Below are 25,435 nucleotides of genomic sequence, written 5' to 3'. Positions count from 1 at the left end.
TGCTCAGTCGGATTCCACCTTCACATTTTCGCTCCCGGCTGATCCCAGCTCCGCCGCGCTGCCCTGGCGTGTCACGGTGCGCCTCAGTCACCGGATGCACTTTCCGGTGGTCGCTTTCAAAATAAAACGAAAAGCGTTTCTAAAGTTCTCTTTTTCTTTGTCAACGTTTCAAAATAAATAAATAAACAAAAATGTGCAATAATGAAATACTGTATTATTCTGCTGCAGTCCAGTGTATATTTTCTACTGCATATATCTGCCAAATAGTAGAATATGTGTGCACATTTACTTATATTAAGACATTTATTTTTGCATTTGCAGGATTTTTACCCATTCACTTATTTATTAATTTTAATGCTAATGTGGACCCAATCTCCACCCAGGAATAAAAACATAAATAAACTAGCGTGTAGCCTTCGTATACTTTAACAATATAAACATTCTTTCCTGTATTCAAATCACCGTGAGGTTAATCATATACGATAACCTCAATTTATTTGTGATTTACCCTGAAAATGTACCTTTATCTGAACCTTATTTTCCCTGAGGCCTTTAGGAAAGACGGCCCACGATCCCCTAATTTGTTCATCATTCTAAACTCAAACTAACCTGCCTAATGACATTCATTTCAAAACTTAACTTAGTCAGCAAATATTTGAAATATGTGAAAATTCATTAATTATTGATTCAAGATGTCAAATAACATTCAGATAATAAAGGAAGTAGATTTAAAAACGATCAAATATTCTCTTTTCTCATTTTTTTTTTATTTTTTATCAGTAGTCCAGTGCTATTAAGAGATAAATCATGTGATATGAACACTGACATAAAATAAAAGTCTTATTATTGTCTCCTATATACAACACGCTGTTTCCTATCAGGAATGACAGTCAAAGGTAATTATATATCTCTAAGTATATATTTTAATGTAATTTTTAGTAGCACTATAGCTGTTGGGCATGTTCAAAATTTTATTGTGGTAAAATGGTCTTATTTCCGGTATTTCTCTGGCTCTCTGTGGGTGACTTGACAGCTCTCTGTTTTCATCCTGGGTGAGCGACGTCACTCTGGGCTGCTGTGTAGACTCGGGGGACGCAGTAGCCTACATCACTGCAAGAAGTGTTAAACGTCCCAAAGTCTTTAGTGGTAATTCATTTTCACACCAGGTGAGGTCTGAGGAAAGGACTCTGTATGACTTAAGCATTTAAAATTAATGTAAGGAATTGGTCGAGCTATTTTTGAATTTAGGCAGAATAATGCAGATAACATCAGACAACTTTTGAGAAAGCCACAGGAAATTCTTGAAATGAACTGATCTGAATGGCCTGGAGATGCTTTAGTAGAAGACTTGTTGGTGTTTACGCAGGGCAGGGCTGGGCTTGTTGCTAAAACTGTTGTGACACCGCCCTCTTCTGGAAAATCGACGTAAGCAAATTAGTTAATTGGATTATTTAACGCTGCCGAGGAGGAGGAAGGCGGGTTAATTTGCGAGACTGTTGACCGACATGTCCCGACGTTTTTTATTGCAGAATCACAGTAATTGCCTTAACTGAGCCTTGGAGTCATGCCAGGCAGAGCTGGTCATGACACTTTTGCAGGATTAGCAGAGTTGTCGTGCATCCAGGGCTCAGTGATGTGTTTCCTTTCTGTATATCCAACACTATATGGAAGGATCTCCATCTAAAGGTGACCGCCCCCACCCTCCTTTCCTACAGTCTCAGTCATTAGTCAAAGGTCATGTGCAACAAAAAGTGGTTGACCTCCAAAGAAAATTCCACAGTGCAGACACAGCCAGTAAACCCAATGGGAAATTTATTTTAAGTGCTAATTAAAAAAAATAAGACAAAACAAAACAGATTGAAACACTCTACTAAAATTAAGATGAAATGCAATGTATGCACCTACTTTCCAGTTCACTGGTGCACTAAATCCCTCTTAATGACTGTTCTAATGTTCAGTTTATGATGAAACAGCGTCAGAGAGGCGGTAATTCAGCTGGGTGATCATTTAAGAGGATGCAGTTTGATCCGCGCTCTGACTAAAATCCGGTTGTCAAAATAATAGAAACGTGCCAGCGCAACACAATACAATTCAACGGTACTGCAAAGCACAGCCTCCGAAATAATGCACAGTTGAATCGACAGCTCTCAGTTTATTTACACAAATGCCGAAGAGGATAGCCATCACAAAGGTATGATTTAGTGCAGGACTGTTATATTAGAACGCATCTGCTTTCACCAGTGTACCTAATGAATTGGCAGTGAGTGTGTATGTATTCATGTATCATTCCAATGTCAATTTATTGGACTTATATTAAGATTAAATGGAAGACTGTCAGGTGAAAATATGCCAAATACACAGAAATATATGCAGAAATATGATGGTCAACTCAATGAACTCTCTGTGTGTGCGTGGGCTGTCTTATTAAGCCGCGTTGTTTTTATTAACTTATCCAACTGCCTCGTCACCGTGTCCTGAGGAAGCCCTGGTTCTGGAGCCTTTAGGAAGCAGGACAATGGCGGGATGTGAGCAGCGCCTTGCTCTTTCTCTCTTTCTGTCTTTCTGTCTTTCTCGGCGTAAGTCTTAACTCTTTGGTTCTGCAGCTCAGTGGCCGTGCAAGACGTTCTCCCTTTGTCCTTTAATCTTCTTTTCACTCCCTCACACGGTTTGGTTCTCATTTCATTATTTCACCGGGGAGCTTTGGTAAAAGTTCACTCAAAGAGAATAGGATTACGAATGATTAAAAAAAAAAAGCATACTTTTCTCATCCACTAGGGTGAAAATCATTTAATTTATCCAGCCAATTTCATTATCAGTACCACGGCTTTGTTTATGACTAAATGAAAGCATGTTTGTTTACGCAAATGAAACTGTGACCTGGATTCCTGTGATGTTACGAGTTTACTAGCCTAGCCCAGGTCAATGCTGATAATGATTGTCGTGGATAATGATTGACTGAAATGATCTTCATCAGGGTGTGTGTGTGTTGTGTATGTAGGTGGCCGAGCTGCAGGCTTGGAGTGTGCCGGGTGCTGATCGTGCTCCTGTGTCAATCCTGCATTGTGCCTTTGTCCTCAAAACTGATGGGGCAGAAAAACAGGAAGCTGGCCTTCCTGCGCAATGAAGGCAGCGGGGCAGGAGTTCATCAGCAGTGTTGTCCCTGGCTGCAAAGGCGCCAGTGCCCCCTAACTGACAATAAAGGCAAACATCCCGTGATGTGTGCTCTTACTGGAATAAACCTGCACACTGTTGACGGCACTCTGTTCCTTCTGGTGGAAACTGTTTCTTTGACCGTGCCAAGGAGTATGGAACGGCCACGGCACGGTCAGCACAGATGACGTTTTATATGAACTGCCGGACACATGACGGAGACGTGACCGTGATTTGGTTGTTGCGGTCCCGATGTATTGCCACATTGTTTTGGCCGGACTATCCCCTGAGTGTTTTTCTATTAGAGGTGATGGGTCTTTTGTTTGTCAATCACACTGACGCCATGTGACCACTATCAGGAGCACCGATCAGCAGTATGCCGCATTCTTCGCTAAGTCCTACAATCCCTGCCCTTTGTCCGTCCACATGCCCAGGGGAAAGTACAAATACAAAAACACACACACACAATTTACCATCCACCCTCTAATTCTACGCAGCTATCTCCACCCATTCCTGTCTATTTGTTGCTATATGATACTCTCTACATTTCCTCTTTTTATAGCACACATACACTTTTGCAAACGGAGCAGAATAAATGGCCTGTGTAGTGCTGCAGCCTTGCATAGCAAATTGCATGATCACATGTGCAGTGCAGGGCTGATATCCTGCATTCAGGGTGACTTTGTCACGGTGTGCTGGGGGCTGGGAGTACACAATCAGTTCCAGAGTTTATATTTAACTTAGCAGAAAAAAGAGAGAGAGAGAAACCAAAGCACGGCTGAACTGGGGATTATTATCTTCCCTAACACAGATAGGAATGGACCTGACACTGAAAGTTAATGACGAGTTGTCGCTGCTGACATGTCGCCTTTTGTGCATTGTCATTCAGAGTAAATACCTCACACTTTGAGGCATGACAGTAGATTTAGAGGAATGCTGGCACTGTGCGTGTAACTTGACTGGCAGGACTGTATGGAGGTGGAACGCCTTGTGGAATGCAGACAGGTGATTTCTCGGATTGAACAATTGCACAAACCAAACAATTGTTTGCGCCTTTAATCTGTTGTCATCACTGGGGGAATGTCAAACCAACTGGTGTGACTGGTGTTGAAGAATGAGGAAATAGTTTGCGTATTTATGCTACTCTAAATGGGAAGAGGTATGGCATGGCAATAAATGTTACGGTTTAACAGCTTTGAAAAGGACTGATTAAAATATCTTTATAACCCTCCCGTTCATTTGGAGGTTGATATGTTCCCAGATTTTGACAGAGAGAGAGGAAGAGTGCATGGGGGGGAAATGGGTGAGAGAGAGAGAGAGAGAGGAGAGGAGGCTGTACCATTGTCCCGGAGAAATGATGGGAGGAGTTACAGCAGAAAACTTCCTCAGTCAGTGACATGCCGTCTTGGATTGCTTCTGAAGCGTTTGGCTCACACACACCCACCCACTCGTAGACTCTCACTCCCTCACAAACTCGTTCTCTTTTTCCTCTCCTGTGCTTTTGACAGCAGAGAATGATAGCAGTTTCAGCAGCTGCCATGACATTCAATTCACCAGTTACGCTGTGAAACTACTCGCACACACACCGGGCGACACACAGACCCATGCAGACCCTGCAACACACATGAGGAATGAATTGAGAGAGAAGAGCTGGCGGCAACACAGAGGTAAGAGTGTATATTCCTGCTTTTAATGCTTTTAACTTTTACCGTGTCGAAAACTCTAGTCTGCTTGAGACACCTTGCTGTACTTTGTACTTTGACACATAACCATAAAGATGCTATCAATCCAGTCGATAGGATAAACAATAAATCTGATTAATGGACAGTGACTGTCAATCTCAGTTCCTTATTCTTTTCACTGGGGGCTGAATAGTACATGTAGAAGTTTCCAAAGGCTCATGAAGAGTTTCTCGTGTCTCTATTTTAGTTCTGAGGAATGAAAGAATGTCAGATTGTGGAAATACAAATCCCTCCACAGAGCCAGATGTATTTGCAATCATACTTCCACAGTGTTTGTTTCAGAGTTGCAAATGCCGCCATGCAACAGTGTGGGAATCTCCCTGCAGGGAGTTCTACCCCAGACACACAGGCATGTGAGTGAGTTAACAGGGGGGCTAGTCTAAACTTAGTGCCCAAAACCCCTGTCTCATGTTACTCTCTGCTAACTCCTCTTCCACACATTCACAATCTACAAACCCACATTGTATACACACGCACACACATAAACACCTCAAACAACCCCTGCTTCTGAGGCAGACACTGCTGACACCATATGTTCCCCATTAGGCTGTATGTTATTGTCATGGACCGCCAAGTGTCACGATTGTAGTGCAGGCTTTTGCTGTGGCTACGACTGTGAGGAGGCTATAAGGTCGTTAATGGTATGTGGTCATTAGACTCCACAACCCCAGTTATTACGGGTGATATATAATATCTCTGGGGTCTGACAAGTCTGTATTCATATGCACTGTTCATAAGCGGTGCCACAGTGAGCAGGCATTCGGAAGAGGAAGGGCTTTGAAACAATAGACAGAGCCACAGGTGTTCAGAAAAGCGGATATTGTGACTTACAGAGCATCGCTAGGAATCAGATGGCACCGTTTTACTGGTAATCAGAATGTACCTATCAGAGTTGCTGAAGACAAACTGCTGACCCCTTGTGCAGCCTTTTTCGTGCTAACAAAGGCCCGTGCATGTGACTGCACAAATCAGCCTTGAGAAGTCTGTGTTTATTAGATCACACAGATACAAGCAGCGCAGTCTAAAGAGCGTCAGGATGTGCCCCGACACGTATTCGACCTGTTTACAGCTTTCTGCTCCACAAGACACACACGCACGGATTCAATCACGACCACATAAACAAGACCAAGGGGCCGGTGTCAGGCAAGGATATCAGCAGTGCAGCAGGTCGGGGCCTCGAAAGGAGGAAGAAACTTTGCGTATTTGTTTTCCATTAGCATCGATTGCGTGCAGCGGCAGCTTTTGACATAAGTCAGTGAAAGAATCAGTTGTTTCCATCACCACATCAGCAGTGTCTGTGCGGCAAGCAACAAATATTTAGATGTGTTTAAAAGATTTACTAGCTGTAACGGTTAAACAGGTTCTTGAAAGTTAAAAGTCTAAGATTTTGTGGCCTCCACTTCATAGACATTATTGGCAGGGTGTTGCAAACCTGAAGCATGGAGTTTGAAAGAAGTTTGCATTTATATTTCTAAAAAGGCTCTGAGAGAAGATGCTATGAGTCTTATCAGTGTAAGTGTGGGGTCCAGAACTTTTAGAGAGCAACTCATACCAGGAGCTAGAAGGCTAAATATCTGGGCTTGAGTCTAACATGATCATAAATCCAAAAAGTTAAAGTTTCTGCTAATATCACAATTCCCGAATTGGCTCAGTATTGCAAATTCCACTATTCTATACAGTATGAATGAATAAACTCTGAATTTCTTTATATTTTAGTGTGCAATATTTATTTTTTTAAAAGTTGTACTATTAAATACAAGTACATTTTGCACAAAATAACATGTATCTAGAGGCCTGCTTTCAAATTTATGTTTGAAAGAAACTTGAAATTGAAATTACTTCATCACAAGCTAAGCTAATATTCTAATACCCTAATCTGATTTATAATAGTTCCAAAAATAACAATAATCGCCGCTCTGTGTACAAATCAACCAGCATTGCGTTTCTAATTTGTAAGTTTTGACACTTTTTTTATCATGACATACAGCAATACATAAGACTGTTAGTTCACTCTACGTATACAGTCAAGCAGACTCATTTAGGTGACAGTGTGGTGCCACTTGTAGTGATGAATCTGCTTCTTAAAGGGGAACTACTGTTTTTTTTACAACCTGGACCTTATTTCTGGCATAAAATACGATCCTTTACTCACCTATATAACGTTTGCGTCATTTGTAGTCGTTCGGGACATATTTAGATCTAGTTTTTTGCAACATGGCTGAATATTTTTCCAGTTCTGAGGTTGTGGACGAACCATAGCAGTAGCAAATTACAGGTAAGCAAGGCGACTGTCGCGGTTGCACACAGCGCTCAGAGATGACATCATCCAGGTCAGAGGTTAGTAGGTCAATCTACAGACCCTGGACGATGATAACAGGTAACTCCAGACTCAACAGGGAAAAGCACTAGTGTATCAGATAATGCGTTATTTCGAGGCTGCGTTTCGGTGTCTCAGTCATTCCCACTATATGGACATACGCAGATCTAAAAATCTCCCGAACGACTCCAAATGACGCAAAAGTCATATGGGTGAGTAAACGGTCGTATTTTATGCCAGAAATAAGGTCCAGGTTGTAAAAAACAGTAGTTCCCCTTTAACCTCACCTTCACTGAGCTTTAAAGAAGTTTCAGCTCACTGTTTTGCTGGTTCTGTGCACTCTGAGTTGTCACTTTCGGTTGCAGCAAGGTTTCACTGTAAAGTCCGTTCAACTGGATGTGACTGGTTCAGCTTTAGAACCAGATATTTCCCGCACGAGTTTAGAGATATAAAGTCAAGGTCAAAATAAAGTAAATACTGATTTATTTGTTTAGCCAGGAGGTTGTAACTTGTCAATGTTTTCTTCACAACTTGTCACCGCTGCCCTCAGTGAACAGAAATCAGCTATTGCGCCTTTAAATAAAGTGGAAGATTTGCTGCTGCTGCTGCTGCGGCTACATGTTTTTAATACATGTTTTAGATATGAACACTGACAGTTATATGTCCGAATGAAACCAAATCCAGGACAGCACACCGATTCTCGAGTTTAAACTTTTGTCTCCGAGTAGATAATTTGTTTCTGCCTGACTGAACACATTGTGGTTGATCTTTAATGGCCAATTACACCAATAAGTTGGAAGGAACATAAGTATAAGTTTTCTAAGAAATCCACGCTCTGAATGAAACCATTGTTGTTTAATAGGCTACTTCCTTCTCTGATAGTAAAGGGTCAGATAAGCTCAATGATTCCGACCTTCCCATGCCAGCATGTTTTGTAGTATACACATCCCTCTTTTATGTCTGCATCATAATTGAGAACAGTGAGAACCTCCACATGCTCCCTCACCATGAAGTCTCCATTTTCAGCAATCTAACCTTTTCTTCACAGCTTAGCACGAGGCTCTCCTACTGTTCTCATGTCGTGTCCGTTTCTCATCCAGTGGCGCACAGCAAGAGTTGAATTCTGTGTGGTAGATAAACTGATCCTCAATCTGTGCCACAAGGCAACTCTCACCCCCACTTTGCCGTGACCTTGCAGCCTGTCCCTCTGTGGCGTTGCCTTACAGTGGATCAGCAATACGTTATCCCAGGCGACACACACACACACAAAAGACACACACATTGTCTTTGTGACGCACATTCTGTGCATATTTTCCCTGACCTGGACACACACACACAACAACACATAGAGAAACTCTGGCTGAGGCCTGCCCCCCCACACACTCATGCCAGTTGCAGAGAGTGCTTTGTGCATTCACAGACTGGCTGGGCAGCAACTGAAGAGAGAGAGAGAGAGAGAGAGAGAGAGAGAGAAAGAGAGAGAGGGACTGGTGGGAGGGGGGAGATGGAGACAGCAAAAGACAGAACCATAACAGAAGCAGACAGATACAGGAGAAGACGAGATAAGGCGCGCAGGGGGGGACAGGCGAGATACACGTCCAGTAGGCTACACACTAAATGTTGGAAAGACAGGGTGAGCGGGGCAGGAAAGGGAGCACAGGAATAGGAAGGGAAAAGGGGCTTGTCCAGCACAGAGGAAGAGAGTGAGTTGTTGTTAAAGAGGCTGAGGGGAACTGATGGGATGGCATTGATCTCTGGGAGCTGCCGGCTCTTGGGCCAGATGGCGTCTTGTTGCTGCAGACCACTCCTCAACTCCTCCTGTTGCGGACCGCTCATCAAAGTCTGCCTCTCCTCCTTCACAGGTCGGTCCCTTCTGTGCTGTACTGTCATGAGACGGACTGCTACGTTCATATAGTCAGGAGCATAGCTCTTTAATATACAACATGGGTAACACACTTAGCCAAGAAGGTAAAATAATGAAAAAGGGCATGGTGTGTTTCTGCACTGTAGCAGCATGACTGTGCTTGTATTGACTCAAGCGGTCCTGTTGCTGCTAACTGTGCTCTGTGTGGTAGGATGGAAAGAATAGCCTCCTGTCCTCTTTGTCATTATGTCACGTCGCATTATTGTGTTGCTAAATTGCGCGCCCCATTGTCTTGCTGTTATTGTGAATGCCTTGCATCAAGATAATAATGTTTTGTTGTGTCTCTTCACTGACAAAGCATGTTGAAAGTGAGGAAAAGTGGCATCCTAATCCAAATGATCTCTGTGTTTGTTTGCGTTTAGTTAACAGTTTCTTCTTTTATTTTTCCACTTTAAATGCCTGACGGCGTGGCCGTACTGTCATGAAAAGTGTGCTCTGAGGAGTCAGAGCACACGCAGGGCAGCTGTGTGAGCCTGGAGGCTTTTCTGATGTCAGTGCAGCTGTGTGTCTGTGCCGGGCCTGTGTGTGTTCTACGTCACGTTATCCCCTGATCACTCCTCAAACTAACCAACAACTCCGACTACAAAGTGCTGCACCCCCCTCCCCCCGAGTGATGTTAACGCCCCTTATCTGGCAACACATTTTCTTTAAAAGAATAGTTGGGCTTTTTGGAGAAACACCCTTATAAGCTTTCTTGCCATTATGAGTAGACTGATCTGCTTTCCCGTCTGTAATGTACAGCCAGAAGACTGCTATTTAACTGGTAACTGCTCCTTGCTAAAAATGGTCTAGCTAACTCCTGTGAAAGGGCGATTTAAGGACACATTAATATACCACATTAATGAGTCTTGCAGGCGCTGATCAGCACATTTTGTTTCGTTTAAATCAAGCAAGGCTAACTTCATATTTACTGCACAGATGTGGGGGCAGAGGGAGCAAGAAAGCGGCATGCATAGTTCCCCAAAATGTCTGACTATTCCTCTAAGATGCACTGGTGTGATATTTTTTGATACTGAGTGTTAAAATGTAGTATTTGATGGTAAAAAAGGAAACATGTGGGGGCTATATCAGGTTATTACCTCTTCAGGCTGTCACTGGTTTGCTTCCCTTATATTAACAGACATCTCCCCTGCTGAGCTGGATGCCCTTTGGAGGGAGCCGCCATACACTCTTGGAACAGATGAACACTTCCCCGGAAATGACATCATGACTCAAGGTATGGCAGCCATATGCTGAACAGATATGCCATGAGCCTCTCTATCAAGCTGAAATCTTAGCACATAGTACAAACGGCCCATTAGGCTCATGTGGGACGGAGCATGCTGTGCGCGCCGTGGTCACAAACTGAGGAAGTGATTGGGATATCCTCCCTGCACAATGGAACAAACCAGGGGAAGCCCGTCACCGCTTTATTGCAACGGCCAGCTATTACAGTGTGTGCATCCATCTGGATGATATTTATAGGATTTAAAGCGAGATCCTGTTTGTGGGCTGAGGTAAAGCAAAGTACAGACACATGCACATTTATCTCAAAACAGCATCTGTCTATCTATCCTTTTGTCTGTCATGTAACGTTCAACCAATGCCTGAGAGCGTGTGATATCAAAATCAAGTGAGCAGAGACTTTTAAAGTCAAAATAGTACAGAAAGCGCTAGATAAATTGTTTAAATAACTAAATGTGGCTGTTAAAGGGTTGGAATAGCCAAAGCTAATAGATAAAACGTTAAAATCATTAGCTAAAGTCAATGGATAAATGTCAGAGTCTGGCTTGTGCCACTCCAAGTAGAAGTACTTAAGTATGAATGCAAACTAAACGGCATAGAGGAAAGACTGTACCAATATTACTTTCATATTATTGGTAGTGAATAAATACCATGCATTTTTCATCTAAAAGAAATGAACATGTCTGGAATATATGACTAGTGGCATCGAGGAAGGAATATTTGGGGGGCGGTAAATCAGAGAATAAGGTTCTGGCGCTCTAATTCATAAGTTCAACCTGCCTGCTGATGTTTTGCTAAGTGATAAGCAGCGATTACCATCTTGTGTCATCTGCTCACATTCCCAGGGTAATCTCCTTGCTAGTCTTGGACTTACATTGCAATTCCAACCTGCTTTAGTCAGCCCTTGTGATGAGCATTTAGATAAAACTGTATCCATGTGCTACACGCCTGTCCTGATCACACACAAAAATCTAAGTAATGCGGTTTAGGAAACACCGGCTCAGACAGTAATGGTAATGGTTTTCTGTGTCACGCTCTCACTTTGGCTTTGAGTCAGAACAGAGCTCAACCCAAACTTGAATTTATTACCTCGTTCAGGTGCAGGAGAAGAAGAGGGCGGTCCGGTAGTGGACTCAGGCGAAGGCGGGGTGGAGCCTGACAACTACTGGAAGAAGAAAGAGGCCTTCCTTCGAAGAAGTACTGTGTCACTGGGAGACAAATTCTCCTCAGGTACATTTCATGATGCTTTAGTCATAATCCGCCGGCCGACTTAAAGTGTCTCTCTACTAGAAAGCTTTTCCATCTGCAAGTCTGGTTCACTTATATTCTACACGCACAAGCAACTTTCCCATGGACGCTATGTTTATGCATACTGATTAAACGCATTACCCTGTCTACTAATGTTTTACTCACTCAGCAGTTTAGTTGCATACATCGCTTTCCCCCAGGTTGTTCCTCTCAAATGGATTTAAATGGCCACACTGAGAGTCCAGCAAGACGCCTAATAGCTTTGTTATTCCTCCAGGGACTCGCATAGTGCTCACAAAGCAGGTCCCTGAAATATGAGCTCTCACAGAAAATCTTTAATAAACTCCTGAAAGTTTTGTCTGTCTCGCTTGTAGAGAACAAAACATTTCATTAATTTAGTTTCTTTATTTTTTTTTACTTTTAATCAGTGACTATAAAAGGGAAAAAAAAACAGAACTACTTATTCGTGATGACTGCTCAGCATCCCTATAAATGCTTATCTGCATGGAATTTACTTTTATTCCACTATTAAAAAAGGGCATTTTGTCTTTTCCTTAGAAATTGTGCTATCGTTCACCGGGCGGAGGCGCTCCAGTGTGGATCCTGACCGGGCCCTGCAAGAGGCACTGCGCACACGGCTCCGAGTCGTGGAGAGCAACAGCCAGGACGTCATCCAGCTCTTTAAAGTGAGTGACAGTCGGACATGACGATGCAGATGTTACACAGACATTACTGCACTTCTGTGAAAGGGATAATTGACACTGATGTGCTTTGTGATATAATATGACCGTGTGCTATCATATTCCTATATTACTTTGTATATGCAGTGCACTCTATAGAGATGGCTGAAAGTTTTTGCGCTGTAACATGAGACGTTGTGTCTGCAGGACTTGTCAGCGCGTCTGGTCTCTGTCCACGCTGAGAAGGACAGCTTTGTACTAACATTCAAGACTGTGGAGGAAATCTGGAAGTTTTCAACGTATTTATCATTAGGTAGGACTCATCAGGATCCCAATGAAACAGTTTCTTTTTCAGATTCGGTGATTTATTAGTGTTATGTTGAATTGTGGTACCAGCGTTTATAGTCTTGCGCTTTGTCCCAGGCTATGTGGCCCGCTGCTTGGAGAACTTCCTGTGCGATCAGCCGTTCTGGCTGGACCCGGAGCTGCTCAGTGACCTGGAGATCAATGTAACGGTGGACGAGGAACATCTGGCCACCCTCTACCTGGGACTTCTGCTCCAGGAGGGTCAGTAGTGTTGAGATGCACAGTGATTTAGATTACAGCAGTATGGCAAATAGTGTCAACACAATACACAATTTGACAAGAGGCCTGAAAGGGGTTATTTCTACTGATATATACATTTATAAATAGAAATCCAGTCAGTTAATCTGAGATCTATAACATGTAAATTTCTTCAGACTCTAAAGCTTGTTCTTGTATTTCATTACATTTAGTGACTATGTACTATACCCCCCATTCTCAGATTCATTTTCTGTGATAATTGGAAATAGTTAAATGAGTTCAGAGGAATCTTGAATCTGTGCACTTAGTGTATATTAACTGTGCTCTTATTTGATCCCATTATATTTAATCCGTATCTTACTGACCCCAATTAACACAGAGAAAGGTTTAATGAAAGGAGTGCCACATGCTGCAACAGTTATATATAATAATGGAAATTACTGCCACTACTATTCAGCAGAGAAGCTTTTGTGCTTTGCTGTGCTAAAGTAATCCCTAAACTATGACAGCTCTTGAGTTATTCTTTTTTTTTCGGTTTTTGCCCAATAAAAAGAAAATTGTATTAAATTTAAAGCAGGCATCAGATTTTTTTTAAATGTACACTACTACACTGCTTGCCTCCATGAAGGTATATTGATTCCCTCCCACTTGGTCTACACATACATCCTCTGTTTCTCTTGAGCATTTCCCCACGGCAAAAAGCTTCACGGAAATGTATAACAGGGCTGCACTGCTGGCAAACGGTGATGAGAATTACATTAACTTAATAGGGAGCGGATATAAAACATCCATCATTTTGCTAGTGACTGAATGAGGGCACGGTAGCTGGAGCATTTTTGCCAATCATTAACTTAAGTCCACTGACTTTTACCAACACGTGCAGTGGCTGAAAACACTTGTTTTTTTGCGTGGGGGTGTTGAAGTGGTCGAGTCCGTCTACTCACAAATCCCTCCCTCCGCAGGATCTTTCTTTGCTAAAGCGCTATTCACAAGAAGGGACCAGGACGAGGACGACGAAGAGCAGCTGTCGTTCAAAAAGAACGACCTGCTGATGGTGAAGGACACGGGGCAGGAGGACATGTGGGAGGGCACCATGCTCTCCACAGGAAACCACGGCCTGGTGCCAGTCAACGGCATGCAGCCGCTGCCCTACCCCTTCTATCAGTGAGTCACTGCATGTTCCTCAAATTAGCCATGTCAGCCATCACTTCCACTTCCTTATGATTGACACATTAACTTGTCAAAACATTTGGCTGAAAATGTGGCTTTACACAGTGGTTTTAGTAAATGACTTCCTGTTTGGTCAGGTGGTTCCTGAGGAAGTACCCAGGCTACGCTGGATGTTCAATGACAGAAAAGGAACCACTGGAACATCCTATTGGTAATGTTATTTTGAAATAACATTCATACAACAAATCACTCTGATACCAGCTGAGATGTACTGCCTGTTATATTGCAGACTAATACTGATTTAGGTGCTTACTGGTTTATAAACAAACTCAAAACGAACTCCCAACTTGTATACAGCTGTCCTTCCCTTAACATATCATAACAAGCTTACATACTGACCTTAAACCTCTCATCATCAGTGATGGGTTCGTGTGTAGCAGTAGCCGACTACAGTCCAGTGGGGCCAGATGAGCTCCAGCTGAGCCAAGGTGACACCGTTGAGATCCAGGGTCTGCTGATCCGAAGCCTGGGCGTATTCATAGGGAGACATGCCTCCACAGGACACACTGGCTTTGTTCACAGGGCCCATGTCAAGCCTCTGAACACCCTACCACTGTAAGAAGTTCCTTTCTTTTTTAGTTGCATATTCAACTATTTATCACTGTCCAAGGCATGTTAATGCAATCAAATCCACATTACGTCTTATTTATAGTCTTGTGCTAATCTGTTATGAAACTGTGCAGTCTGGAGAGGGTGGATCGGGTGGTGAGGCTTGGGGAGATAGCTGAAGTCATAATGCTGCCTTTGTTTCCCTCGCACAGAGATGAACAATTGGTCTTTCTGACTGAGGAGGAGAAGGCCAGCCTGGCTCAGGTTAATCTATGTAGCTCTGAGACAAGCGACGGCAACCTTCTGGAGAGGCTCTTCTCGTCCGACATCAGCTCTGTGTACAGGCTAGGTGAGGCAACGACAGGGCTTCTTGAGAGATCCTGTTCTTTTTATCCGTTAGGGAGAAGGGAGCTGTTGTAATATAGGTCATGTTTGGTTTGATGTGCAGCTTCCGTTTATTTCCTAAACAGAAGTACAGTTTGTGTTGCATTCTGGGACAATAATTCCCCTCTCTGCGCCTTTCTGGGAAACTGATGCATAAATTGTTTCTCCTTTCCAGATAGACTGGATGAGACAGACTTCCTGTACATCAGAAATCGACCAAAACATGGTAGAGTTTCGCACATTTTCTAAAGAAATCATCTCTTTTGATCTGAAGTCATTTATTTTTTAGCAACTCCTCTGTTCTGTACTTCATCTTCTTCACAGATCACAAGGCTTTTATGAGCACCCGTCAGAGCGTCATGTCGGAGAAAAGTGCAGGGACGCCCCCATTCCAGTCCTCCCCCCGTACCTCTGTCTCTTACTCCTCGCCTCGGGTGTCCTTCCATCAGTCTCAAAACCCTCTGCCCCGAGAGGGAGAGCGCCTGTCCTTTACCCTGGATGACACATTCAAAGAACTGGATGAGTTCCAGGAAGATCCGCCTCTCTTCTTGGAAGAGAACAGCTGGGACGGGGACGAGTCCGAGCTCAGTGACCCGACACTGACCCTGCTCAACCAGCAACACTTCCAGGTCGACAGAGTCATGTAGTTCACTCAGTCCTTTCTGTCTTTCTGTCTTTTTTTTGAAAAGAAGATTCACTGCATTGCTTTGAATTTGTAACAGTGCACAGTACTTGCAGAGCCAGTTATAAATAATTAAACAGTAATACCTGTGTGTATGTTTACAAGAATTCCTCCACCACCATGTTCATTCTTATTTTCCAATTTTCATTTCTGTGTCTGTAACTCCAGAACCATTTCCTCAATCCAAACATTCTCCTTTGTTTCCCTGGGTTAGCAGGAGGATTTGGCATGCATTATTTAAATGTTTATTTGAACAGTGTGCCAAAAGACTACTGTATGCACAGCATCAATACAGAGACCTTTCAGCTCAATGATTTGCAGCCAATAGTTTTACCTATCATTGACTCATCACAGCTTCCTGTGTCTGACGTTGATTTGTGTGTGATGGTAATGGATAAGACAAACTCTTGTCTGTGCATCTAAAGTAGGTCAAATTTTAGCTCCATGTGCCAGAATTTAGAATGAGTTTCTAAATGCTAGTGGCGACCCCGCCAACTGTATGCTTACCTAACTGAAACCTTTTGTTTGTTGTCTTCCAGGAGGACTACCTGCCCCTTTACGACCAGCAGGGCTCCTTCCTATGGGTGACCTTCAGTGGTAAGACAGAGGATGAGCTGTCGGGACACCTCGAGAGTGTCAGGGAGTGCGCCAAGAGAATGGGGATGCACTGGGCTCATCGGCGGGCATGCTTTCTCCTGGGGAGACTGTGTGCTAGGAAGCTAAAATTATCCCAGGTATAGTACTTTAATAAATTTACCATCTATGCCGCGTGCATATGAATATATGTTGTGCTTTAGCCCTCTCTAAAGAGACGGTTCAGGGCAAGGGAACCAGTAACAAGACATTACATTAATCTAATCTTAAGGTAATAGTGCTTTTAATGGTTAGGGCAGGATGACTTTCCTTTAAAGGTGCAATAAAGTGGAGATAATGCTAATGATAATAATGATAATAATAATAATAATAATATACTAACCTGCAATAGATCTTTAATAAAAGCAAAAGATTAAAATACCTAAGACCGGTTATTATAGCCTATTTCTTAAATTTTTTTTTACTTCTCCTCAGGCCCGTGTATACTATGAGGAGGCTTTGAGTGTTCAGGTTCAGAGTTTCTCAGACACTCCGCTCCTCATCGCTCTCTTCACAAACCTCACTGCCATCTACCTAAAGCAAAAGATGACGGATAAACTGCCTCAAATTCTGGAGAAGGCCTGCGCCCTGCTCCTCTGCCTTCCCTGCCACACCTTCACGTCCTCAGATGAAGTCGAACTGCTGCAGCTGCTCCTGAGGAGATCGGTGGTAATGGGGGACAAACGCCTGGAGGCTCGCGTCTGCTACCTCATGTCCAGCCTCTTCCTGTCCCTCAGGAAGACTGACGACGCTCTCCCTTTTGTCGAGCGACTCCAGTTTCTCTCTGTGACTCTCTCTGCTGCCGAGGGCCGACCTATAGCTCCTCTGGACCTCAACTGGCTCCTGAGCTGGCTCTATCATCGCAAGTACATGCCTTACTTAGCACTGGCTTCTCTGAGCCTGGACTCAAGAGAAGACCACTTCCTCCCTGATGCCTTCCAGAGGATTGAGCTGTTTATCAGGAACTCTGTTCGTCTGAACCCGTGCTGGAAAGAAGGAACCTCCTTGCTCCCAGCTCAGATTGTGGTTTACTTGCAGCAGGCCTTAGCTATAGCTGAGCGGGGGGATGACATAAAGACCCAGAGGGACCTGTGCATGGGCTTGGCCTCAATTTACCAGCAGTACGGTGCTCTCGATAAAGCAGTGCGCTGTGCTGAACAAGCTGTGAAGACGGGAGGCCACATCAATGAGGAGGAGGGTTTTGAGGCTTCTGTGCAGCTTGGGTGGCTGCTGGTGTTAACAGGGCAGACAGAAGAGGCTCAGAATGTCTTACATCCACTGCTCACATCACTACAGGTACAGAAACCGGTAATGAATATTTAAACTAAATCATCAGCATCAGCAGTTTGTATTTTCCTCATGTCATATGTGATCTGTGCCTCCGTGTGCATCTCTCGGCAGGGTACAGACAGTCCCACTCAGCAAGGCGTGATCCATAACCTCTTGGCCTTGTGCCTGAGGCATCAGGGTCGCATCGCAGAGGCAGGCAGGCATTTCCACTCCGCTTTGGAAATCTCCAGAGAAAGCGGGAACCAGAGAAATCAGGCCCTGGCGCTGGCCAACCTTGGCTGCCTGGCGCTGGACGTGGGGGCACCTCGGGTCGCAGAGCGCTTTCTCGTCAGGTCAGATTTTTATCATTTTGTCAGGGAGCAAAGTCCTGATAGAAAATACGGACATTACAAAGAGGTGTTTATTTGTTTTTACTAGATCCCTGTGCCTTTTTCTGGAGCTCTGGGAAAGCCCAACAGACGAGGAGCACGTTCAGACCTACCTTTGGCTCGGGCGGAGCTACAAAGACAGGGGGAAGAGTAAGGACAGCAGGGCATGTTACGAAATGGGACTACTGATAGCACTACATGCCAAAAACCTGCATAGTAAGTATAAGTTCAACAAATGAAAATGAGGTCATCCAGAGACCTCTGTACCTGGCAGCTGCCCAGTGCCACCAGCAGCAGCCAAAAAACAGAAACTTAAAATTACTATTTCATGGCTTTTAATTAATTAATATCATGCCGTAATAACTGCAAAGAAACGTTGAAAACCTGAATCTTTCAAACCAGGAAAACAGAATGATGCACAGAGAACTATAATAAAACTGAAAATGTGTGAACCTGTGTAAAAACACGCCTGTATTGAGGACTGTAGCTTCCGTTTGTTAGCCTCCGTGCAGTGGTGCATATTCAAGTCCAGCCTGTCCATACCCTGGACATCATCTCCTCTCTCTCACCTGTTATGTCCATCAAACCATTACGCAAGCCTTCACAATTTAGTTTCAGTCTTGCAAAACTTTAATTTTGATTTGACTGCATTCTGTTGAGACTTTTTGCTCAATTTTGAATTATGGCATAAAATAATAATATAAGCCAGTGTAAAGGCCAGACTGCTTCATGTAATTCTTTCTAAATACCATACATTTAGTGTTTTGTTTCAGGACCAGCTGGTGATTTCAGTCTGTATTTTTCATAGGTCAGCTGGTTGTGGCCAAGGTTCTGAGTCGTCTGTACGCTGACATGCTGCTCTACGGTCAAAGTATCGTCTACTATGAGCACTGCGTATCAGTATCCAGAGAGTTGAAGGACAAGAAACTGGAGGGAGAGTATTTGGAAATCCTCAGCAGCATCTATCTCTCACTCAACACCGAGAAGTGAGTGTTTTTACCGCTCTTTTCTACAAACTTGCATTGTCTCTCTGCCTTTATCAAAACATAGGTGTTATTTAGAATTTTTTATTGTGCGTTGCAGATCATCTCGTAAGTCTCTTGACTACAGCAAGCAGAGCCTGAGGATTTCTATCGATCTGGGCAAGAGAGAGGAGGAATCCGAAACCTGGCTGCAGGTGGGACGCATCTATTACCTCATCCACGAGGACGAGCTGGCTGACATGTACCTGCAGGTGAGGAGGAAGGATCGGGGAAAGTGAGGCCATATTTTCCAGTCGCTGTTTTTGCCCTTTCTATTTCCTTGTTCTCTTGTACTCTTTGTTGTTTCCTGTAACTGGCATTCTGTGTATGTTGGTGCACGCCTGTGCTTCACTTTTCTATTTTGATTGGTGAGCCAGTCAAAAAGTAATGTGTATGCAACATATTTTGACTGACAGGCAGCAGTGAAGACGGCACTCAGGATGAACGATCATTGCTTTGCTATGAGCATCTACGAGGAGGCAGGCGACGTCTACTTCAAAGGTGTCAGGAACCGCATGGCTTCGCTGCCTTTCTACAGGGTAAGAAAAAAAACAACAACTTGTTGGTTTCAGTGCATCGCAGAGCTGCATTTTCCATAACAAACTGTGGTTGAATAAAATCTGTTTTTCATCCCAGGCGCCACTAATCTCCACAACATATTTTGTTTTCAGGATGGCAGCCTGCCATTCGCACGGAGCATCAAGGACGTCCACTCAGAGTTCCGCTTGCTGAATAAACTGACGGAGCTGTTGATGAAGCAAGGAGAGCAGGAGGAGGCTCTGCAGTACGCATCGCTGGCCGTCGAGGTCGCCAGCAAAACAGGTACAGAGTAGAAACATTGCCTCGTGTCTGCAATATTCCCCTTATTGAAGGTCTAAAATCAGGTTCAGAGGTCAGGGCCTCCCTACGTTGACAGACACTGTTGTTTCCCCCAGGAGAGCATGTGAACGAGAGGTCAGCCTACCATCGTCTGGCTTCGGTTTACTACAGCCTGCAGCGGTATGAGATGGCAGAAAACTATTATTTGAAGTCTCTGTCTCTGTGTCCGCCTGTCCTGGAGGGCCCCATGGAGGCTCGCTACTACACTAAAGTCTACTGCAGACTGGGAAACATCACTCTACACAAGCTCAAGGTAAAGGAGACGCTGTGACAGTGTTGCATGAACACATAAAATACATGTTTCTAAAAAGGTCCCTTAGCTGAAATCTTCAAGGTTCAGTGCAGAATGAAAATGAACCCCCCCCCCCCCCCCCCTTAAATACAATACTTAAACCTGCAAATATCAAGCTACTCACTATGTTTTAATTATCATAGGTGTTAATGTTTTGTGGTGGCTTTTCTACCATAAGCCACTGTGTGAGACACAAATATTAAAAATGACAGCATGTGAAAAGGTTATTCTCCGAAGTGATTCATTTTTTATCATAATTTGAGGATAAAACACGTCATACTTCAAACTAATTCCAATAATTACCCCTTTCTACAAGTAAAAATGCTACTGTTTTAGTTCTGGCCAGAACACCACATCACCTTTACCTTCCCCTGGTGTCCTTTTAATATCAAATCGGTGCAATCAAACTCCAACTACGAGCGATACGCGTTTAATTTCGATGGCTGCAGCGCTGACCTCTGTTTCTGTGCATTCGTTGCAGGACGCTTTTGATGCAGTGAGCTACTTCCAGCTGGCTCTGGCGGCGGCACTTGAGGACCAAGCTAACCCCGAGGCTCTGTATGTGGTGTACATGAAGTTGGCCGAGATCCACGGCAACCACATGCCCGACGCTCAGCTGTGCCAAGTTTACAGAGACAGAGCCCAGAGTCTGAAGAGAGTTTTGGCCGGGGCGGAAAGCTTTTCTGCTGGAGAGGAAAACGTGGTCGATGCAGACACTGAGCCTGGCCAAAACGAGGGAAAGAACTTGGATGCTGATATGGGATATAGTTTGGTTAGGAGAAACTGCATTTTTGATTCTATACCTGAAGAGGAACCAACTCCAAGAACTTGTACGATCCATGAGGACTCAGACGATGGATGTAGAGTCAATAATCTTAGAGGTGCTAATGGAAAAGATCAACACCCCCATCTTCCTGATACAGATACCCCTTATGTGGATGCGTCTGGCTTTGAGACAGCCAGTCAGTCATACAGTGACAGTATTTTGACTGAGTCTTTTGATACAGCTAAGGAGCACATGTCAGACTCCAGCAGCTCCACTAACACTTTACAAACTCTCCAAAATCCAACAGATGGGAAAGACACAGACTGTGACACAGACCACAGCTTGCCCAGTCAAATACCTGATAATCACAAGAGACACACAGATTCCAGACAAACTGACTCTGACATTCAAGATGAACAAAACATGCCCACGGAAGAACCAGATCCTCCCGCAGGTCCAGTTCAGAAAGAGTCAGATGAAGATGCAAGTGAGGGCAAGGTCTGCAGCTCCACAGAAAAATACAAATCAGAGATCGATGACACACACATGGAATACACGGCCATGTAGTCTCCCAGCGGTACGTCACGTTTTTCACTGACATTTCCTTCACCTGGTCACAAGTCTCTTGGCCAGCAAACGTTCCAACCATGTGGCACTTATTGTACGAATGATGATGATGATGATGATGATGTTGATTATTATGTCAATACTGTAAAGCTGTCAGAGATTTTAGTGAGTTCAAAGCATGTGCCTTTTGTTTAATATATTCTGTGGTCCTTACAGCGCATTGTGCTTGTAATAATGTTTTCTATGTTTTTTATATCTCTGGTAGATATGACACGAATATAAAAAAAAGATGTTATTTTGTTTGCTGGGTATTGTTTTTGTGTCTTTGTCCATTTGAATATGGGATCTGAGAACCAGTAGGACACAATACAACATGACTGAATAAGAACACACAATGAATTAGAAACGGCGGAACAGTGGTGTGGTGGTTAGCACTGATGCCTCACAGCGAGAAGGTTCCGGGTTTGAATGGGCCAACTGGGGCCTCTCTGTGTGGAGCATGTTCTCTCTGTCCAGGGTGTACCCTGCCTCTCACCCAATGACAGCTGGGATAGGCTCTAGCCCCCCCATGACCCTCCAGGTCAACTGGTTACAGAAAATGATGGAATGAATTGGAAAAATGTATTATTAATGTCTTATTGGGCATTACTATTACTATTCTTAGTGTGTTGAAACATAATGGAAAATAATATATAAAAAATGTTTTAATCCATCTCTTAATGCTTTACAGAAGTGTAAAAGTATTATGGGCAAAACGTGCCTGTAGTATTAATAAAAATAGTTCCTGTTATACTTCAGCTTTCTATTTGACAATCTACTGAGGAACTAATTATGTAGTTTGGCAATTTCACTGAAAAAAAAAAACTACATATAAAGTATATCGGTTACAAATATCGGTTTAGTATTTCCTTACCTGAAACTTTATGCACAGTATATGCTGAGTTGTGTACGTATGTAAAATTTCCTTTTACAGGATTTATTTCAGGTACAACAGTCCTGTAAAAAATGTGCTACATTCAATATTTTATAATATCAGAGAAGTCCAAACAAAGGCCCAAATAAAAGAAGCATACACCAATAGCATGAATGTAAACACTATGAGCTGTGGGAGTTCGAGGTTAATGCTTGTGTAACATGAGCTTTTCAGCAGAGGAGTCCGTACTGATTGTGGTCATATCTCAAAAGCACCAAAAGAGGGCAGTGTCATATTGATTTTGTGCTTTGCTGCCCTTTTTCTAAATCCATCAAGATGGTGTGCATTTTAGCCAGAGGAGGGCAGTGAAAGACAGGGCCCTGCTGAGGACCTCCTTGCATCAGCCGTCTTGCAACAGGTAAAAAAGAAAGGGGGGGGGGGGGGGGGAAGCAATCATCTGCCATGAAATGGAGAACAATATAGGGTGAGAATAATGGAAAGTGGTGCATTTTCAGCTGCAGTTCAAATAAAATCCATTGATGATATGCATTTCTAAGACATAACGAGTAAGTAAAACGAAGACTTTATTATTTAACTAAAGCACATTTCCTGCTGAGCGGGAACAGTGGAAGGAGTTATTTCCTCGTCTACTTTTAATAATACTGGTGCAGTCGACATTGAGAGTCCAGGCAAGGGCGGACAAAGAGAAACTGCCAAGGATTAGGTTGCTGTAACCCAACGAGCCAAAGGAAGGAATGTTTGCATACATGATCTGCATGCTGAATAATGCTGCAAGGCTTCTTCCTTCCCCCCACAGGCACAAGTTCACAACAAGTCCAATGGTGCCAAAACAAGCACTGGATTGTTCTTCCTTTTTAAGTATTCCCAGGGATACTTTCAGATGATCTTTAGGGACTTGTACTTAACAAGTTCACACTCCCTTGAATACTTACGCGGAACTACAGAAGCTTATTAATACCTAACGTAGAAAAACACAAGGTTGAATAATCTCGCATGACCCAAAAATTCCATGAGCAAACAACATGTGAAACAATATGTCTTTGGCATGAGAGAGAGAGAGAGAGAGAAGGTTAAACACACCAACACAGCAATTTAGGCGTAGGCTTAGGTTTGAACAACAGATAATTAACACCCCCGAGCTACAAAAAGCAATGACTTTGAGAATAGTCTTTCATAAAATGCCCCTGATGACATCTTCCTGAAACAAAGAGTTTACCACTGCTGTTCGCCGTACAGGACATGCTCAGATTGAGCGATAACAGTTTAGAGAAGTGGTGACCTGCAACTAATTTCGACAACATTAGCGAGACAGACAGACAGCAGTCAGTTATTTCCACTCTGCGGTATTCATGCTACTCAAATCTGACACACCCAACCCTTACCTCATGTACAGTAAACATCAAGCATGAGCAGCTTCTTCTTACTCCATTCTGCATAACCAACTGGTTTAACTATTTATTTTTTTTTTTTAATCTGCTACAGCCTAGAGACTATTTAAGCTCCAGCACTGTACACGTCTGAGTCTAATTTGTGCATAGTTGCCTGGAGATACAAAAGGACCCATGATCCCTAAATAGAGTACACAAGGAACAAGCATTTATGAATTAATAAGACTAAAACTGAATAATCCAAATAAATATAAAGCCTCAACATCAAGTCGGTTGTCTATGAAAATCAACAGGTTGGTGCAATTGGATTACACTAAACTACATTATTGTATTTTTGAAAAGTTGCACAAAAGTGAAACATGGCAGACCTGAGTAGACGGTGATAAAATGAAAGGAAACAACTCATAAAGCTAGTCAGTACTTTTGTGCATGCAAATCATGAAGCTTAGGGAGGTATATAAATAAAGTGAATGACAGATATGCAAATACTGTACCTGCTTTCCAACTCATATCGGCATATATATCATGGTTCCCTAGAGAGCATCGCACCTCTTGGTAATCCTTTAGAAAATATTTTTCCTAAGGGAACACACCATAGGGAAACACTCACGCATCCAGCACTGCCAGGCTTTGATGGTGACCAAGAAGTTGCCCTTTTTAGGGAACTTTGGCCCCACTTCTGTCAGAGTCATGGTCACATGAGTAAAGATGAGTAAAAATGTTAAGTCTGGCTAAATCAAAGTAGTAATTCCCTCATGACGTTGAGGACAATTAGATCTGTTTACAGTTAGGAACAAAAATGTTGGCCGAGTTTGAAGTTTCTTTGAGAGGCACAGCTTTCACACAGTTTATCTGTAACGGATTTCACAGCTCAACTTGGCACACACGGAAAATCCTAAATCAAAAATCTAAAAAAAATATACGTAACTTTGAGGTTAGTTTGTTTGCAGTCCCTAAATAGACCCTAATCCATAGACTGTATATAAATATGGACAGCATGTCCCCACTTCCTTGTACTGGCCAAACTGACACCATTTTCCCGGGGATACGGGCAGCACCATCTTGCAGCTTTGGAGTTTGCCCAGTACGGTCCAAGAGCGGAGCCAAGTCGAGCCGTGTTATGGATAACCCAACCACACTTCCTCCAGACTCACTCGCGTTTTTGTTTAATACTGCACTCTGAAACTATACACTGTACTTCTTTTCAATAAATCTTTTTACAACTCTCACAGTCCCACGTGAGTCACCATCATGTCACATCCTTTTTTCTAAATTGTCAAATGACTAACCAAAACTAAACGTATCTAAAGAATTGACACTTGAACATGCATCAGCATTATATTAACTACATAAGATGACAGAAAACATGATTGAACAAAATTATTTGATGTGTATTTTAGTGTTTTAGTTTGATGCCAAGTCCCATCCACAAACATGGAGGAGGCGGAGCTTATACTGCACCCAGTCACCAGGGGGAGCTCTACCCGCTTTGGCTTTACTCTTGAGGAGCAGTACTCTCTATGCCCTAATCACATGGCGGATGTTTTTCTTCTGATGTCTCCCTTGGGGTAGAAACTCTTCAAATCCATTTAAGGAAAGCCT

The 25,435-nt window shown here is 43.2% G+C and overlaps 1 protein-coding gene across 2 annotated transcripts; it reads left to right on the top strand.

The window, feature by feature from the left end:
• Nucleotides 1–4,090: 4,090 nt before the first annotated feature.
• sh3tc2 (SH3 domain and tetratricopeptide repeats 2) lies at nt 4,091–21,779 on the top strand. 2 transcript variants are annotated; one of them, XM_084549992.1, is made up of 23 exons: nt 4,091–4,538; nt 4,659–4,817; nt 10,254–10,349; nt 11,456–11,587; nt 12,164–12,291; nt 12,493–12,598; nt 12,709–12,852; nt 13,812–14,013; nt 14,157–14,230; nt 14,439–14,634; nt 14,841–14,977; nt 15,188–15,238; nt 15,337–15,641; nt 16,234–16,428; nt 16,763–17,623; nt 17,729–17,949; nt 18,035–18,201; nt 18,794–18,971; nt 19,069–19,219; nt 19,424–19,546; nt 19,679–19,829; nt 19,943–20,139; nt 20,660–21,779. In XM_084549992.1, exons 1-23 carry the CDS (start codon nt 4,439–4,441, stop codon nt 21,509–21,511), a joined length of 4,926 nt encoding a protein of 1,641 aa, XP_084406118.1. In that variant the 5' UTR covers nt 4,091–4,438; the 3' UTR covers nt 21,512–21,779. The 2 variants fall into 2 exon arrangements, with proteins under 2 accessions (XP_084406118.1, XP_084406117.1); XM_084549991.1 differs by having other exon boundaries at nt 16,763–17,635.
• Nucleotides 21,780–25,435: the final 3,656 nt, after the last annotated feature.

The sequence above is a fragment of the Chelon labrosus genome (assembly GCF_963514085.1).
Source record: "Chelon labrosus genome assembly, chromosome: 8".
NCBI lineage: Eukaryota > Metazoa > Chordata > Actinopteri > Mugiliformes > Mugilidae > Chelon > Chelon labrosus.
This window is presented reverse-complemented; position numbering and strand designations above follow the sequence as displayed.